The sequence below is a fragment of the Sinohyriopsis cumingii genome, chromosome 6 (assembly GCF_028554795.1).
Source record: "Sinohyriopsis cumingii isolate HCF-2022 chromosome 6, ASM2855479v2, whole genome shotgun sequence".
Classification (NCBI taxonomy): Eukaryota; Metazoa; Mollusca; class Bivalvia; order Unionida; family Unionidae; genus Sinohyriopsis; species Sinohyriopsis cumingii.
The window spans coordinates 143360393-143381138 of NC_142966.1; the positions used below are offsets into that span (position 1 = coordinate 143360393).

General features: G+C 34.1%; 1 protein-coding gene across 3 annotated transcripts in view; it reads right to left on the minus strand.

Annotated features, from left to right (window-relative positions):
• Nucleotides 1-6817: 6817 nt before the first annotated feature.
• Nucleotides 6818-20746, minus strand: part of LOC149798166 (transient receptor potential cation channel subfamily M member-like 2) — a 211945-nt gene continuing 198016 nt past the window's right edge. For all 3 annotated transcript variants that reach the window (XM_089963276.1, XM_089963273.1, XM_089963274.1), the window contains one exon: nucleotides 6818-20121. In XM_089963276.1, the coding sequence (XP_089819402.1) occupies nucleotides 20017-20121 (105 nt within the window). In that variant the 3' untranslated portion in view covers nucleotides 6818-20016. The remainder of the gene's footprint in view (nucleotides 20122-20746) is intronic.

Here is a 20746-nt window from a genome sequence, read left to right on the forward strand (position 1 = left end):
ATATTTGTAATCTACATCAGAGGTGGTTAAACATATTTTGCATAAAGGGAGCAATAAACGCCTATTTTATTCATTTGGTGAGTTGAAGCGAAAACCTATATTACTAAAACATATTGATGTGGTCGGTCGAAAACATAAACTAAATAAATTTAAAATCGTGCATTCATGTGATCTAAGTTTATATTAAGAATGCTGACAAATGCTGTCAAACAACAACTTTATCTCATTTATAATAAGTATCGTACCCAACGTTTTGTAAGGTTTTGTTTGTATTGCAACCGGAGCAAACTCAAGGCCCCAAACAAGCAAAAATAACTTGGATGTACAAGTCGAACTGTTTCCTCGTTTTGTAGGAAGAAAAGCACCATCACTAAATAATCACGCAATCGTGCAGTACGTCGACTACAATCTGTTATCTGAGCATAAATTGGATTTACATTAGGACATTGTAAAAAAAAAAATAATACCCATTCCTATTTAGCATATCTGATTATCTATGCAGAATTGTTACTTAAATTGTCATAGATCCACTTCTACACGAGTCTCTGATTGGAAGCTGCAATTGATTAAGAACAAATTTCTGATATAGTAAATCAGAGAACTGAAAAGACAATAAATATAAAAATGGCTTACAATTAGGGTTTTCAAGCATGGCAGGTATGGCGTCACAGCACTATCGAAATGGACAGCAAAAGATACGGGAACTGTGAAAGTACGAAAATGGAGTATGGAGTGCATATCAAATGCAACACACAAGAACTTTGTTGTAAAAGTTAATACTGTGGGTAAATAAAAACAAGAAGAAAAAAACGCTTGCTCTAGATCAACTATTGTACCAGCCTAGAAGCCATTAAGTAAGGTTGTTTTGTGCCGGCATACTCATAAACCCTATATATCCACCCATCCATCCATACATACATAAATACATAATACATCCATACATACATAAATACATCCATACATCCATACATGCATGCATGCATACATACATACATACATACATACATACATACATACATACATGCATACATACATACATACATACATACATACATACATACATGCATACATACATACATACATACATGAAAATATACGTACGTGAATGGAATGAAATGTATTTTTTTTAAAAACAATTACAAAGAAGGCATACATAATACATACATACGTACGTACGGTGACAAGTCATAAGATATAAATATCAGTATGTTCTATGACATTATTGCTGTAATAAGCTGATAAGACCAAAACTTAACGTTGTCTTCGTAGTTTCTAAAATTGAATATTTTTTATTGTACTTAAAATATGCTACAATGTGGGCATGTGAGAAAGCTTGCCAGTAGCTTCTGGTGAGTCGGTGGTTCTTTTTTCCTCCACCATTAATACTGGCCGCCATGTATAGCCTATCGTGTGCTGAAAAATGGCGTTAAACCCAACAACAACAACAACAAAATATGCTACAAAAGCATCATTGTCCTCTGCATGTGAAAGTCACGTGCTTTTAGTAGCCTTGGAATGGCAACCAGTAATACGAGCATAGCGCATGCGTGAATGATGACCTTGATTTGTCACTACACATGAGGCCTCACAAGAAAAGTATGCAGCATGCAGTCCACTAATTCCTATACTCATTCACGTGTCCAATACAATGTTAACCTGTTGAGGGGAACTACCATAATATGGAATGTATCGCTGATACGCAACATTTACCACGGAATAAACAATTAGCCCTACTTCCAACTGCACTGCTCAGACAGGGTCTTCTGTGTAGGCTATACCGTGCAAAAATCTATGTAGTCAGGAGTTCAACACGAATCTTTAATCTTTGCTAGTAATGCGCAAAATATAGGTCACGGTTACCTTCTTTGGTTGTACGGGTATAGCACCAACTAAGAAGAATTCCATTATTAAGTTTTATGATTGGAACATAAACAATACGCAATAAATAAACTGTACACACAATTGCAACAAAGTTACTGACGCATAAGGGGCCCGGAGTGGCCTAAAGCGCTCTCCGTTACGGATCACTGCCATCTCACCTCTGTCTGCGTGGGTTCGATTCTCGGATTCAGCTAATGTGGGTATGTGAGAAAGCTTGCCAGTAGCTTCTCGTGGGTCGGTGGTTCTTTCCGGGGTTTTCCCGGGTTCTTCCTCCACCATTAATACTGGCCGCCATGTATAGCCTATCGTGTGCTGAAAAATGGCGTTAAACCCTACAACAACTGAGGCATAAAATATAGGTCACTGAGACTTCATTTTGCAATAAGGATACATTATTTATAAAGATACATCACCAAGTGTCATGAATCTAGATATGATAATATGCATAGAGCATATCAAAATCTCAGATGGTCATAAACTAAATCCCAGAAACCTACCCAAAGCCAGTATAAGATGAAAAACTAGTCCCGATGAGGTTTTCTTCCAATGGTGTAGTAATAATAAAATGTACTTATCATCATCAATTTTTATGATTCTAGCATAACATTAACCGAGGATTTAACCCAAGTCATTGAAGTGCATATGTTAGGGAAAAAAATGAGCTGAACGCATAAAAAAAGTTTTTAAAAAAAGAATGTACATCTATGTACAAAGTTAACATACACAACAGGGGTACGTGTTATGAAATCAATTCCAAACTGTTGCCTAGGGCTCTAGCAGAAGGAACGGTTGAGATACATAAGAGGTTGTATGCGCTTAACCGATGGGACACCGATGCCCATTTCGGGGGTGGGGGTGAAATCAAAGGGACAAAACTCTTCCTAAAATAGAGTACAATTATTTGTCGATATGCATATTATCCGATCATGACTATTAGTACCAAGTTTCAATTCAAAGGGGCAATAACTCTTACAAAAATAAAATAAGCACAACATTTACCAGTATGTGCATCTTTAAATGATGACCATCATATGTGCGAAGTTTCACAGCGCTCCATTAACAAACTGCAATACAATCTGCGATGGATCAGATTTTGTCTTATGCTACCTTTAGCCACAAGACAAAAAGGTCATAAACGTTTAGATTGCAGTACAATGAAGGCAGTACTATGTCGACGTGAAACAGATTAGTTGAAACGGGCAACAACTCTCAACAGAAATCGAAAGAGTGCATTGATTTGCAGGTATGCATATATAACAATGGCATTTCCAAATTTTCAATCAAATTCATTGAAATATGTTATTAGTTTTTGAGAGAGAGAGAGAGAGAGAGAGATGGCCATCAGCACCATTTTGATTAGGAACCAACTCAAGTCATCGTGAAAAAGCCAGGAGAATCGCTGCGACAAGACTGTCAAGTTGACCGCTGCGATGGCCATATTAAATATCCGAGCGGCCTCATTTTCATTTAGCATCAACTAGATTAGGGGACGTTTGTGTGAGCAAAATTTCATTGCAATCCGTCAAGTAACTTACGAGTGACGATAGCAAACTTGTAAACGTTTGCTAACACACGGACAACGGACGACAGGACATCCCATAAGATCTTCTGGTTTATGACCAGTTGAGCTAAAAATAGTAGGAGCTTGCTGATTTCTTAAATATGCGCGTCTTCAGGTGATGACCATAGAGAGCATTATCAAGTTTTTATGACAAGCCATCAACTAGGATTTCTGTATAATCCAAGGCCAAATTCTGTATAATCCAAAGCCCATATGGATCTGAAATCGATCACCTGACTGACAGCCTTATAATAACCAAATGCAAGAGTAGGTGACCAATATGTCTGAACCAGCATAATGCTTCCTGTTGAAATTTATCTAGTATTGTTGATTTCATATGTTATGAAAACAGACATTTTAATGTTTCTCTCGCTGTTTTTTTTTTCTTTCCTTTTTCTAATTTTTTTAAAATTACTTTTAATCTTAGTCCATATCTGGTTGCATGTGAGCATTATTTGCAGATACTGAAAGGCCTCTATACTGTAGGGCCTCTATACTGTACCTCTATTCCCGCTATGAAAAGTCATATGGACAGCGTTCTTTTTCATACCAGGGCCCAGCAACGTGGAATGAATTGCCAACTGAACTTAGACACAAAGACAGCGATCCCATTCAAGAGTGCTCTCAAAACTGACTTATTTCGACTGCAAGAACAAACTTAAAGACCTAATAATGTTTCCTACCTTAAATATTCTCAGCATGTTTTTTGTTGCCTAATTTCATGGTGTTTGTTTTTGTAACCATATCATTATATGTTTTTTATCTTATAGGTGTTGTTTAATGTTGTAAAGCGCTTAGAGCTTCTAAGGATTAGGCGCTATACAAAGTCCTCATTATTATTATTATTATTACTGAAAGGCCTCTATTCCAGTATGTTTAGTGTTTTCTTTTCTTCATAAAGCTGTGTAAATGTTTTACTACTGTTAGTAATGCAGCCATATTGACATCATTTGTATAACTGAAATCCCATCATGCTAGGATGTCTTCTGTCAAATTTTGTCAAATTCAATTCATTGGTGTATAAGTCATCTAAAGGGTTTTATATTTTTAATAGCATACCTCATGGGTTATTGGAATCGTTTGTATAAACTTGAAAGGCATTCGTGCCAGGATGCTTTCTCTCAGGTTTGTTCAAATTCTCTTCAGTAGGTTTTGAAATGGAATCGTTTTAAGATTTTATTAAATGCTGGATCATCATCATTTTGTACAAAGTTGAAAGGTCTTTATATCAGGGTACTTTCTGTCACGTTTGGTTAGGAGTATTCGGCAGTTTGGGATATGTCATACTTTAAAGTTTGTTCTATTTTAGTAACGACGACCATATTTTAAAGCCGATCCGCACTTATAAATTGTAATGGTGCTCATCCCAGTAAGCTTTCTGTCGAATATGATCAAATTCTGTTCCGCTGTTTTGGAGAAGGTATTTAGTAGCGGTGGCCATATTTAATGGCGGATCAGCATCACTTGTACAAATTCGATAGGCCTTTATGCCGTGTGCAAGTTTGGTTGTAAATTGTCAGTAGGTGTTTGAGAAGTTGACAATGACAATTGCTGACAGACGATAGATTTTTTTTTAATTTTAATTTGCGCAATGGTGGCCATATGTGATGTCAGATAGCAACATCTGCATGAACGTGATTGTCTTCATGGCAGGATGATTTCCGTCAAGTTTGATAAAATTCTGTTCTGTTATTTAGACAGAAGTCATTGCAAGACTTTTTCTGTTCTTTGTATCTATTTTTAGTAACGGTGGACAAATCCTGATTGCAGAGGACGAGCATAATTTGTATATAACGGAAAAGCCTTTATTACAGGATGCTTTGTGCCAAATTCAGTCAGAATTGATAAGGCGGATTTTATTTGATTTTGGAAATACAAATTGTTGATGGACACCGAATATATGACGGATGATGGGCTCGATCATAAGCTCATAAAAACTCAAGATGCGGAAGCAGTTGCGCTAACAAGTCATACACTATTGAACTACAAAAGGGGCAATAACTCCGCGAAACGAATGTGGGAGTAAACTAGTTTTCCGATGCGCACATATTTGGCTGATGACCCTAACATTTACCAAGTTTCATGCCGTTCTACAGAAATGGGACTTGTTGCATGTACATGATTTATGATACACTGCATTCAGCTGAAAGTTTAAAAAGGATAATAACTAACATATAAAATAAATTTTAATTGTAAAATTAGACTTTGGCCATGAGAATCCTCGTGAAGACCATAATATATAAATTTATCAATCCATAAAAAAACTACAGGACTAGTTGTACTCGCGAGATGGTGTGCCCGATAGAAGGAAGGATAGCAACAAGGATTCCTACATACCCCGCTTCTATAAAACTCTATGAATAGTAAATGACACTTTTTCAGACGTCTGCAGACGGAAAAACTAATCGATGACGTTTGAATGATATATCAGTGTTAACCTTTTTCATTTCCAACTGTGTAACACTCAGTTATGAAAGCTTGTAAAATACTAAGAGATTTTAACTACATGTGATGATTTCATGGGGGGGGGGGATGAATGACCATTCAACCGTCATTATTCATGTCAATATTTTTACAGTTTCCTTCACTAAACAGCTCATTTAAATTGCTTGAAAATACTTTCCCATTATAATGTTTTGTTTTAGTTGGTTTTAGTGACAAATTATTGGCTACAAAATGGGAGCTAAGTGCTTTCCCCAAGGACACTCCGAGGCAGCCGAACCAGCAAGACTCAAGACTCTACTGTAAAAAAAAAATTGAGCCTCAAGCGTAAACGTCATAACATTTATGATGAAGCAAAATAATAACGGCCGACGTATACCAGTGATGTCATTCACCATTCTTGACACCGCATTCTGTATTCCTCAATAAGAATAATGAAGGTAATAATTATGAAGATAAATGAAACGAATAAAAATGATAGATCCCACACAACATTCTCTGGGTTCTGACAGAAAGAAAAGAAACTGTGAATTTCGTATCTTGACAAAGGATAGTTCTCTACGCGGGATGGCTCAATTAATCCTGACCATTTCACTTTCTTATGACTTCAGAAAAACATTTGATTTTGTTTAATTATTTGAGCATAATAGCAGGAAAGGCTGTAAAGATCAGGAACGTGTTCATGTGACACAGTATGTCCTAATAGTGCCTGAAAAGTGACCGACACGCAAAAGCTAACCAATGTGTGATATATGGACTTGTGTACACACAAGGGTAACATTACAAGTCCCAACCACAGTCATGGTGGATCAGCTGGACTACAAGGTACAGGAAAAGTAAAATATCCTTGAAAGTACCATCCAAATATATGCTTAGACAGACAGAGAGACAAAACAGATTAAGCCTGGCAATACAAACCAACAGACACAAAGGTGGATAAACTGAATTTTATTTCACTCTGATCCAAACATTCTTTTGTTGTTTTACATTTACTCTGAATTTCTGAACCAAGTCCTAAAATGTTAGCAAATATTATTACAAGAGTGTTTGGTAAGAAAGTAATATAACACACCCTCCTTCCTTTTCCACTACAATGTTGGTCAGTACCAGCTTTATGTACTGACAACCATTTTTACCTCTGACATGTTTTACATCCCTTCTTTTACTGAAAATTTTGATCTCTACTTTTAGATCTTGTCTTTTTATTTCATCTACTTTTGAAACAAGTATTACAACAACAATTTCACCGAATGATATACATCGCCTGCTCAGCTGTGGCATAATCCACAATCTCTGCCAAAAACACTAGACATGAAAAAATATAGCTCACTGTAATCTAGTTTCATCTGTGGTGAGAAGTATTGAATATACTCCTTTGTAAGTCAAATCCAACTGCAAACAACAGGGACCCTTATCTTCCATCCCATAATGCTTTGGCAAATCTGGACCAATTTGTTGTTTTATTTATTCTACTAATTAGCTCTAAGAAACTGCACAGACCAAGATCTGCTGGTTCATTATGCGACAGCAGAACTTGGTTTGTGCATTTCACAGTTGGACTGAACTTAAAAGCAAGTAGATGAAATACAGTGTCCCTTCAGATATTGGTACATTACTCATCTAATTAATGTAAATGCAATAGCATTAGAGAAAACGAGTTTGGTGCAATCAGTGGAGTGTGAAAATTCATTAGCTTTGACCTTTTGCCTGTGATAAGCTGTAGCTTCTGCAAAGAATACACCCATCAGGTTTTGTGATTGTATATATGTTTAACAACAATGAACCAAAACCAAGCAAAATGCAAAACTTCATGATGATGCCTACAATAATAACAACAACATTGTCGGAAAAATGAACCTATATATCGCTCATGCATCATACACACAATTTAAAAAAAATCTGTTTAATAACATTAGAGGATTAAAAACTGGAAAATAATTCCAGTTCATTGCCAACCTGTTATGGCAAGCAGGCATTCTCATTACATTAATAAGAACGACAAATTACACACTACATAGGAAACAACAGCTTTCTCTAGCTATGAGTATTTATAAGATATACAGTATGTACTGGAATACAAGTTGAGTCAAACTGCAAACAACACAGACCCAGATCTGCCATTGCATAATGTGCTGGCAGACCAGGTTTATATTGTTTATTCTACTGATTACAAACTGGAAAAACCCAGATCTGCAAGTGCAATATGCATACGAAAACCTGGGACTGTGCATCTTTGTAGCTGGACTCAACCAAAAAGCGAGTATGAGTTGGATTTTTATAAATGAACATATACCCAGGAAATGATGCAATGATTAAGAAAATGACTCGAGTACTTACAAAAACTTTGAGGTATGAGCACAAACTTGAAAAAGAGATGTCAACACGAGACAACATGTAAGAAAATGAAATGGAATCAACAATGTGCAATATATATCTTGCAGAATAAAACTGTTATATTCAAGTCTCAGACTATTTATTTTAAAAAATATGCAATTTTCAAGAAATTATTTCCCATATTTTCAAATCCTGAAATATTAAAAAGCTAGACATCAGAATGAACCTGGACATCAGTATTGCATGCAAGCCAGTACCTGGATACATTCATGTCAGTATACAGGTCCACTCAAACCACACCTGGGTATATTCAAGCCAGTACCAAGGTCTTATTGTAGACAGGACTATCACTGAAATCTTAATTGGATAAGATTTTTGAAAAGATTCTAAAATCCAAACAGACAATAAAGTAAATAAAATTTGAATTATTTGTTCTTGTAGTTTTAGAGAATTTTCATTGCTGCTGCTGGAACAAATGTCCCAAGTCATCACATTTTCATGTGCAAGTAAAATTGTCTTGATCACCTATTTTTGACTATCTGAAGAAATTCTTGACAAAACTTTGCCGATCAAGTACATATTTCAAGCTACTCCCACTCAGTTTTAGCACAATTTATGTTTCCTTTCTACTGTATAAATTCATCAATAAAGTTTCTTACATATAACTTTCTCAAAAAAATGTCATGACAGTAGAACACAAAATGACAAGTCATGAATTCCTAGAAATTAAATACAAGGCTTTCAAAAGCATGACTGTAGTCCCTAGCAACAGTGCCTCAGCTCTATGTTCATCCACCTGATACTAAAGTACTCATTCTGCAGCAAACTATTACTCCCGAAACTAAACAACAATTTATTTAGCTTCATTTGGACACCATAATGACTTTGAGGCTGTCAACTAAATTAGCAATTTTTTTGACCAAATGGAAAATATTGAGAATATTTTTAACAATTATCTCACTTTTATTTAAGCTGCATCAATGTTGAGTGCAATTTTCACTTTATGCAAAGAAATGACTGCTATTCCATTAGGTGTGCATAATGTACAATTGAAACCTTGTCTTGCATGTATAATCAGGACTCTGCAATCAAACACACCACATGACTTGATATACCTGAGGTGGGTCATCAAATTCTGAACAGGTCATCTCTGACAAATACAACTACAGAGTATTGCTGAGTGCATTAATTATACACGCAGTCACTGATATTATCTACACACTAAAAACAACTTCAAAATATTTTAAAATGGAAATAAGCTTTTAGATAAAATAGAAATCGAGTATTTTTCTATATCCAGAGTGACATCAGCTATTTGCAAACCTAGACTGAACCATATTGTGTTTATAAATGTACTTTTGTACTCCTTCGTACACATACAGTTGGTACTAAACAGTTTTATGTCAAATAGCTTCATAAATGTTACAAAGGGTAAATATTACGTTAAATTAATTAATAACCTAATGTTGAAACATTTGTGAGAATGACAGAATTTTACTATCCATAACTATATTGCTATACTGCTCCAAAATAAGCCAAGTCTCATGTGTACACCATGATGGTGAAAAGTCATAAATGAATTTCATTTTTTTAAAAACTTTATTTAATTTTAAGACTTCACCATATAGTTATCTTTTAAAATTTCCTAAAATATTAATTTTTTGGATTAAGTAAATGGAATGAACTGCATTTATAAAACAAAATTACAAAGGCATGATCCTTAGTTGAAAGTGGAAAACCTCTAAAATGTCAAGAAAAGCTAACAACCACCACCACCACATAAATAATAATAATAATAATAATAATAATAATAATAATAATAATAGCAATAATAATAATAATAATAATAATAATAATAATAATAATAATAATAATTATTCTTACAGTTAACATTGTTATTATGGATTTACTGTTATTATTGTTGTAGTTGCTGTTAAAAATCTTTTTATTTTTTTTATTAGATCTACATAGTAAAGCATTGTTCAATACATGAAGTTTGATGGCACAAACTATTAAGTAACTTCATAGTATTTTTCATTGGAAATACCCTCTATATTTTTTTCCAGGAAGTGTATTTCAGAACACCCTGTTAAAATGCACAGACTAAGAGCTGAGATGCTGCATGGTTAATTTAAACATGCTGCAATTTCTTTTATATTTTGGAAATGAATTTAAGGGAATCACCCAATCATACAGCACTAGTGGCTTAGCCAATGATGACCTGTCCAGCAGCTGTTGTAGAACATAATCACATGACTGATTTATGGCAGAAATATATGCTTATCTGACTACAGATGATATATCCAACTGGACAAGAATCTATATTCTTCAAACTATGGGCATAAAAATATTTCTGAAGTAACAAAATGTGCCAGCAGTTAGATAAACTCATTCATCAACTACTAATGTCTAAGTTACTCTAACCCTCATAAAAACATAACAGATATGAACTGACCCTCCTATACATTTTGCTTGCATACAAAACTAATGGTACTTTCCAGCCATTACACTGTTTCGGGAACGTTTAAAATTATTGTCAGAATAATGCAAGTACAGTCACTTTATAAACTTACAGCCAATGCTATCACATGGGTAATATAACCACTGTGTTCAAACAATAAAGAAAGGACTAAATTCAAGCAACTTGTTCACAATTTATTTTGAAGAATTCATGGCCCAGAAGTTAAAATCCACAAGAAATTTGCGATCTCACACTGTTATAATAAGGTAATAAAAGTAGAAATTAAGACACAGCTCCAGCAGTTAATGATTAAACAAATACACTATATACTCACATAGAAGTTGAATGAAAACTGCAAAACAACATAGACCCTGCTCTGTTACTGCATCATTCACCAGCAGATCAGGGTCTATGTTGTCTGTTCTACTGATTTCTCCATACAAACTGTATGGACCTGGATCTGCCAGCACATTCTGTGCTAGCTCTGGGTCTGTGCAGTCTGAAGCTGGATTGACTTATAAATGAGTATATACAGAAATAGATTATAATTTAGTATTTAAAAAAAGCATCGTTGCTCTTAGAGCACATAGTTCCTTTGATATCCTGTTATAACAGAATCAGATTTTTTCCAATAATTGTAAAAATATATAAATTTGTTCCTTCACAAGGAGTGTTACAGTAAGTGCTATATAATACCAAACATATCTTCCACGTGGGGTGGGCAAAATACGGCTTATGGTCACTTCTAGCACATGACCTGGTTTAATCCATTAATTTACATCAATTGGGTGTGGCTTTAAAAATCACTTATCCGCCCTGGTGGATGCTGAATATGCCTGTTCTAAACCATACAACCTTTCCAAGAAGCAACTAGAGATTTTTCCCAGATACCCCCGTAACAAAAAAGATATCCCTCTTTTTCATGGCCAACAGCCAAACAAAAGAACTAGTTTTATGGGAAATGGGTTGTTGGTGAGAGACGTTGGTGAGAGGCATTTCAATACAGGTGAATTATTACCATATAAATTTAGAATGTAATAGTATCTCCAAAAGCTACAAGGCAAGATATTGTGAAGAAAAAAAACAATCCTTTCTTTTACAAAAAATAAAAAATAAAATATTTTTTAAAATTTACAAATGCCACTAACCTACAATGTTATCCTACTGACACAGAGGCATTCCTGACAAACACTGAGAAAAATCAGAGAACGAATAGCTTCTGACATGAGTGATAAAAAATGTCAGTTTATATTGATATCAACACAGATATTTCAAGGTATATATTCTAATCCTGAATATCATATGTGTCCTCTCATGGACATTAAGAATATCAACTGTATTTTAAACATTGTACATATATATTGACAGAAGCTGTAAGCTAGGTTAAAAGAATGCAAGAGAGATAACTCTTATAACTAGCAACTAAGCTTGTGAATCATGGAATAATGTACATCTTCATACAAATTTTTGGTTGTGACAAAATCCATCAGTCAAATGAACATACAAGTTATATATTTTCAAAGGATTTATCCAGAGTATGAACATACAATATGTACTGCCATAACCTTATAACTCTGAACTCTGTGTTTCAGAAAAGCTCACGAAGTCATCTTGGATCTTGGTTGAAAGTCTCATGACACCAGGATCAAAATCACACTCTTAAGCTTTGTGATTCATGACCTGAGGCCTTGAACCAATATATGCCAATTAAATTCAAAAGTACAAACATAAATCTTCATAATTCGCATTGATGGTTTGCTATTAAAATGAAAAAATAATAGATGTTTTAAAAATAATTACATATTCTTTCCATATAAAACAACGGTTTTAATTTCAAGGAAAGATCAAGGTACAGTGAACACTGATGACTTGAAGGGCATGAAACTTTTAAAAAGATCAAAGTCATGAAGATACTGATAATCCTGATCCTGTTTTATTATATGAGCCAATACTAATATTCCTCGCAACACTTATAATCTGAAATAAACATTTAAGTTATTACTTCTTTTTATCTCTTAATAGAATCTTTTCTTTATCTATTAATTGATTAAAAATAATTTATTTTAAAAAGCTATTTAAACAATAACCTTTTATCAGCATTTTCTATTAAAAAGATCTATTTTGCAAGTACCACACGAAAGTAGTCAAACTATATCAAGGGAGATAACTGCTTATAATAACTTTCTTTTAGGATTAGAATTTGAGTTCTGTCCCTTTAAATAGCTTAATAGACTTTACGGTCAAATTGTAAATACAGACAGAAAATAGTATCTATGGTTTGACACAAGAACTATCCTTAGTAAACTAGAATAGACAGAATGTCATAGGCTTTGCAGGAATGAAACCACTCTAAGCCAAACAAGATTTCCTGAAGGGACTTGTGCAGTACGATCCAAAGTGAATTCTAGGAATCTAAAAGACCAATTCTTCTGTCATGTGTTGAAACTATCTTCAATATAAATGAGCAATAACATTTTTTTATCTGCCACTGTGGCAGCCAAATTTGGATTTAAGATGGTACCATTTTCTTTTAGGACAAACTAGATTCCATTAGAAGACGTATGGTGAAAACCCCATGTTGTCATAATGATCCATCCAAGAGAATTAGTGACAGCATTTTCAACCTGTTCAGTGTGACAGCCATATTTAAGTTAGATCAGCAGTACTTCCATTTAAGACCAACTAGATATCATCATTAGTCTTCTGGAGAAAATGCCATGTTGATGTGACTTTTCATTCAGGTACAGCAATATCAAAAATTTTATGATAGTTGCCATGGTGATCAAAATGGATGCCAGATCAGCACCATTTTCTTTCAGTATAAAAGAATGGAGTGTGTGTGATTTGGATTTTTAACATAGCTTTAACAATGTTTCAGTCATATCGCTACTATGTCTGCAATGTGGCAGTTTATAGTAATGTCCAGCACTGGGGCATCATGCCGCAGACATGTAGCATGATGTCCTACCCGGTCAAGTTATCCTGACACCAGGCCGACCAGTCCTAACACTAACTTCTTAATGCTAAACGCCAAGCGAGGCAGCTGTTAGTACCATTTTTATAAGTCTTTGGTATGACTCAGCTGGCGATCGAACCCACAACCTCCCATGCAGATGCTCTAACCAGTAGGCTACTGGAGTGGTCAACATGAAAGAAAAGACACAAGTCTTCTGGTAAAGAACCAATGTTAATATGACCGTTCATCCAAGAGGCAGAGGAATAAGATTTTTAACATATCCATTGTGGTTGCCATATTGGATATCCAATTGGCACAATTTAACATAGGAAATCTTCTGATGAAAACTCCATGCTCATATGCCTTCTCATACAGGAGCAATATCAAAACTTTTGACTTTCACAATGGCTGCTGTAGTGATTAATTTGGAGGTCAGACTGGTACCATTAGTCATTAGAAAACTTTTCAAGAAAACCCAAGCTGACATAACCATCCACTCAAGAGAAAACAAGATTTTCAAGATCGCTGCTGTGGTGGCAGTATTGGATGTCTGCTATGTAAAAAATTTCATCACAATCCTCCAAATAGATTAGGATGAGTAGTGATAAAAAACGTCCGGTAATGGAAAGTTCGTAGTTTTCTTTTCCTCTCAAATAAAGTTGTGAATAAATCTCAGAACAAATGCATGAATATTGTTATTATTACTGTTTTTGCAGTTTCATAAGTTTACATTAAAAAAATACAATAAATATGACAGCTTGGTCTGAAAAGTCTTTGCTTAAAATCTCTTCCAAACATGAAAACCCAATATGCAGCCAGCTAATATTTACAAAAATGCATCCTCTAAAACCGAAGAGTTTGTTTTTAATGATTTTCATTCTTGCATTTAATGGATTTATAAATAAATCTCAATTCTTAATTTGTATATTTGCTTTTGAAATTCTAAATTTCAAATCTGACTATAAAACCTGTGGCCCATATTTATAACTTCACACACATACATGATTTTAAAGTAAAACTATCCTTAACCACATCCTATGTTTCTCTAATTATATACATGATCCCCCTGAAAGGCAAACTACTTCAAAAAATTCAGCTTAAATTTTCAATTTTTTCAATTTAATAAAACTTTGTAATTTTTTTATTAAAATCAGATTGCTTGATTGTTGAAAATTTAAAAAACTGTAGCTTTATTGAGATGGCAACACATACAGTTGGGCAAAGTAAAGTCATTCTTCAAATATTTTCAGTTCAAAATTTACCAAGCATGCACTGGAGGGTTCATGAAGCCTGGATAATGTCCATTTAAACTGTGACCTGCGTCAATTTTCAAATATACAAATAAACAGCAATAAAAAACCTCCTGCATAAACTAACAAATGTATTGACTGCAGCCAACTACTATACAAGTTATATCCATCCACAGCTGACAAACAGAACAAAAAAGCCGGAATTCACACAGTAGTTACATACTGATATGAGAATATACCATATATAATTGCTTATAAGTCAAGTACAACTGCAAAGAATAATGATCCTTATATGCTGTATCATAAAGCACCTGCAGATCAGGGTTTATGTTGTTTATTCTACTGAGAACTCCTAACAAACTGCAAAGACCAGGATCAGCTGGTGCATTATGTGCTGGTAGATCGGACTCTGTGCAGTTTGCAGTTGGACTTGTCTTATAAGTGAGTATATATGGTAGAATCAGATACAAAATATAAACATAACAAACAGGTATGAGCTGCAAATGGACAAAGATGATACAATTATAGGCAATTATCATTCAGAATAAAAGGCATGCAATGTTGCATTATTTGTCATTGCCATGGTGCATGACTTACAATGCAATCCCTGAATTACAGCTATGGTCAAAGGCCACTAATTTATCACGGGAGACTGGTTTGAAATAATTCAATCCTTATAAATACTGCATATCACATAATTCTAAAGGTAAAGTTCTTAAAATTTTCAATGGTATAAAAGAATAAATAAAGTCAAGACTAAAACCAAATATACAGCCTGTAACTGTCCTTGTTCCCTTTACACTAAATTCAAAACTTGAAAAGAAAACTTAAGATTGCAAATTGATGTCTTCCTAATGAAGTTGCATTTCCATAATTAAGTCCAGCAAATCAATTATTATTAAAACTATATACATGTAATGGAGCTAAACTTTTATACAAAAATGTACTGAAATAAAACAAAATGATCCATATTAAGTCTTAGCATCTAAAACTAATTATTCTCCCCTTGAGAAAGAAGTAATGTGTTTATATCAAGATTTACATTAACAAATTAACATGGATATTTTCAAGTTAAGGCCATACAGATATATAAAAAAAATTGATTCTACATATATTTGTATTGATTTTTCTACATCAAGTATGTTTTGAATAAAAAGATATAATAACATGATGGACGTACAAAAAGTTACCATATAGATTTGCTTACAAGTCCAGCATAACCGCAAAACTGCAGATCCAGATCTGGCAGTGCATTATGCAACAGCAGAACTGGGTCTATGCAAATTGTTAGGAGTAATCAGTATAACAAACAACAATGACCCTGATCTGTTGGCCCATTATGTGATGGCAGATCAGGGTCTATGCTGATTTCATTTAGACTTGACTTATAAGTGAGTATATATGGTATAATACTATAATTAATGACAGATCTCCAAATTTGAATGTATGACTCAGAAAATAACACCACAATATTCAGATTTAGAAACTGAGATTCATGGTAAAAACAGATAATCAAGGTCTTTGTAGATGCAGAGATTTAAACATTTCTGGAGTTTTGCTTTTCAGAATATAAAACTGATTTTTTATATGAATGCTTTGGTTATCAATTGTCATCAAAACAATAAGTCCATGATTTTTTATGGAGAGTAATACACTCTGACTTGACTTTCAACCTTTTGACCTAAAAAATCCCAAAGAATGAGTGACTTTTGTTTATATTAGACCAATTGTGAAACAACCGGATTAATTCAGCGTTGAGACGCTATTTTACATCAAATTACCAGTGCACACAAATTTTTTGTACCTATACCTTAAAATAATCAGTACATGTCAAGTCCGCCCATGCTTTGATAATGAAGCCATTTATCTAGCAGGAAAATACCATAAGTATCGCTAAAAACATGGGTCCAACTACACAACAAAGACTCTGATATCCATTGCATAATCAGCTAGCTGATCTGTGCCATTCGGGTTTGTGGCTCGATCCAACTTATAAGCCAATATATTCGGTTCTTACAAAAAACTAACACTGAGGTCAATTTTGGAGGGTTGGAAGGCTGGATGTAGAGATGGAAAAATATGAACATCAATGTGACTTAAGTTAAGCTTCTATTACAGGAAGCTGAATAAAAAATATTAAAAGCAGCCTGCCTTTAAAGCAATAAAAAAACAACAGATAACTAAATACTGTGTCAGTTTCTGCAGATCCTGGTAAAAAGGACATGATGCAGCATACATTAATACTGATGCATAATAGGAAACCATGCAGTCTATCAAGATTCTCATAAGCAAAACTTGTGATTTATAACTAAAACGTTATCAACTGTGGAGAACATGGGCATTAAAATGTCAATCATTAAGAAAACTTACTGAATGGAAAATACATTGCTTGTTTAATGCTGTCAAAATTTTGTTAAAATTAGGAAAAAGCCAAGGAAAACATCAAATTATGACCACTGTAATGTTTAACAAATGTTGATCTAATAAAACTGAAAAACAAGAGTCCCTCTAAGGGACTGATGCTCTACTTAATCAGAAGAATTCCCAGAAATTCAATAAAAGTGCTGGGTTTTGAAACGATCTTAGACACTCTTTAGCAATACGACATCCAAATCAGCCACTGCAGCAGTCATATCGGATGTAACATCAGCACCAATTAGGGCAAACTATTAGAAGAATGCTGGTGAAAACCCCATACCAATAATACCATCCATATCCAGGAGAATTTGTGACAAAGTTTTTAATATGTTCATTGTGGCAGCCACATTGGATGTCTGTGGGTCACCATTATTATTTAGGGCCAACTAGATATCATAAGTCTCTTGGTGAAAACACAGTTTTAATATGACCATCAATTCTTCAGGAGTAGTGATAACAAGCTCTTCAAGGTGACCACCATGGTGGTTATACTGGATGTCAGAATGTTATCATTTTTATTCAGGTTCTACTAGACTCCTGGTGAAAAGCCAATGCTGAGACGACTTTCCATTTAGAAGGAGTGGATACAAGATGATTTTCAAGCTGGCTGCCATGGTGGGGTGGACATATTTGAGGTCAGACTGGCAGTATTTTTTTTATTAAGGACCAACTTGGTATCATAGTCTTCTGGTGAAAACCTTGTTTTGATATGACTTTACATTTAGAAGGAGTAGCAATACCAAAATTTCAAGATGACTTTCCATTTTGTTTCCACATCCTGCATCCAGAGTAGAACATTTAGAATAATAATACTTGTGAACTGGCTTAACCAGTGTAAGACAATTTAGTTGCTAATTTCAAGCAGCATAAAACAATTAACATCTTTTGATTATGTTGGCAGGGTCAGCTGGCTTCAGTGTTTGAAGGTTATTGGCATGTACTCTATAAGCAATTTAGAAAGAATTAAAGGCATTAATTGAATATGGTTGTATTACAAAAGAGCTCAATCAGCATACAGCAATTAATATTACTTTGATTCTCTCTGCTGGTTAGGTTTGGTACTTAACATTGTACAAATGGACTAGAGTCCATACTATGTATTATCAAAAATAATTCAGACTGGAATAAAGATATTGACTGATTTTGGTTGTATTACTAAAGAGTTCAAGTGCCATAAAACATCTGGAAACCCACAATCAACATGACACTCCATTCAAGAAGAGTAGTAATCACAAGAATTTTCAAAATGGCTGCCATAATTTTCATTTAGAACTCAAAAATCATAAGAAACCTTTTAGGGAAAGCCCAATGTTGATATGACCATCCATTCCGTGTAGTGATAAGATTGTCAACATGGTTGCTGTGGCAGCCATATTTACACCTTAACAGCACCATTTTCATTCAGGATCAACTAGACCTTGGGATAAATGTGTGCATCAAGTTTCATGGCAATCCTCCATGTAGCTGAGGAGAAGTAGCATAAACTTGTCTTAATGGCTGGACAGATGACGTTCAACAGGGCATCCCATAAGATCTGGCTCATGACCATTAGAGCTATAAAAAAAAAATGCTTCCATGACTAAGTATTTGCAAATATTCACCATTTGCATTAAAGCGGTCTTAAACACAATTAGAACATGAATATGCTATGCTGCACCAATGCCAAATGAAACACTCCTTTGGATATTCATTTTTAAAAGAAGCATCATAAAAAGATCCTTTAAAGGAACTGATGGGTTGGGTAATGGAATAGTGGTAACAATGCTGGGTCCCAGGTGAATGTAAACATTTATCAATAATTTTCAGAATATTAATTTTAATTGAGCATGCCAGTTCCAAAGATTGTTACCTCATGAAAAGTAAATCTCAGTTTAAGATTAATATAGTCAGAAAAATTAAATTTTTCCTTTGAATCATAAAAACACCTGCCGCTGAAAACATTAAAATTTTTAATTATGTGAGTCATTCAAAATACAAAAATGTCTCTTCTTTACAAGTCATTTTTATAACAGAAAAATGCTTAGTAAAATATAAGGCAAAAAAGTTTAAAACTATAAGTTTAAAAGTACAACAGTTTTTACTGAGGACCATATAATTAAGAGTAAAAAGTCTGCGAGAAATAAAGAAAACTCAAAAAGTTTAAGACATGCATACATTCTGGCCTAAATATAAACTGTACTTGCTAAAAATGTCTGAGTCACAGGAGTTTTCAAGGTGAATCCAAGAACTTTAAAGAATATGTATATACATTTTTAAAAAAGAAAAAAAAACTTTTTGAACTAACTTATTAATTAAGGCCAATCTTTCTTCTTAATGTAAGAAATATTGCAACTTATGTGTAAAATCAGTAATGTCAACATGATTAAAATTAGCAAAGAAATGTTAAATATGAACTGACTAGTACTGACTAGTACACATTTGTGTAATACAGTTGTAGATATTATATATCTTGTAACTTTCTTGCTATATTCTACCTCATTTGCTGATGTACCTTTATATCTTTGAGGTCTCCCGCAACTTCTTGTTGCATTGACTTGTATATACACATATGTCCTATTTCCTGACTTGTTTTTGCTACAATAATAAATGTTATTATAAATGTAGGCTGTGTCTTCCTCTTGTATTCCATTATTTTCACATATTAATTGCCAGTACGTTTGATGCACCATTTCCAGCATGTGTGCTACTCTTATAGGTGTATTCTTTTACATCTCTAATGGTAGCCATCGTGGATGCGTGCAGCTTCCTGCACTATTACGCTTTCATTTCCAGAAAGCTTTACATAAGGTGATACCTCCTTCCACTTAATACTGCTATCCTGGAATGAAATAAAAATTCAACAGATGTAAGATGAAATATAAAAGATACTGTTCTATAAAATCATAAATATCATGAACAGTAAAATTCTCCAGTTATTAAATTTTGCAGTGGGAGATAATGTAAAGGTTCCATAATATAATATAAAATACAGTAATAAACATTTTATTAAATACTGTCAAGTCTGGGTTACTGAAGCCAAATTTCTGCAGAGTGCTATGTCTTTCTTGCTGCATCTGAGCATATTCCAAGTGCCTAGCCAAGCCACTAGAGAAAGAAAAGATGATCACTGTGACCTATTGCTAATTTTGAAAATTAGTCTAAAAAATGAGTGGTTGGTCTTGTTTCATGACTCTGAGAGTCAGTGTGTCAAAGAAATGAAGTTCAATATAATAACTAGGCATAATCAGTGGAATTTTAAATATGTGTCACAATAACCTACTTCTTGCCATGGTGAATAGTACCCAAAAACATAAATAAACCCAACAGAAATCTTGACTTTACATTCAATAGTCTGCAGTCAGAGTGTAAAAAGTAGGTCTCCTTGACTTACTTTGCCCATGATGATTGGTCCCTCTACGGATGAATACATCCTGTTTCATAATGGTATATACGTCAGCGTCATA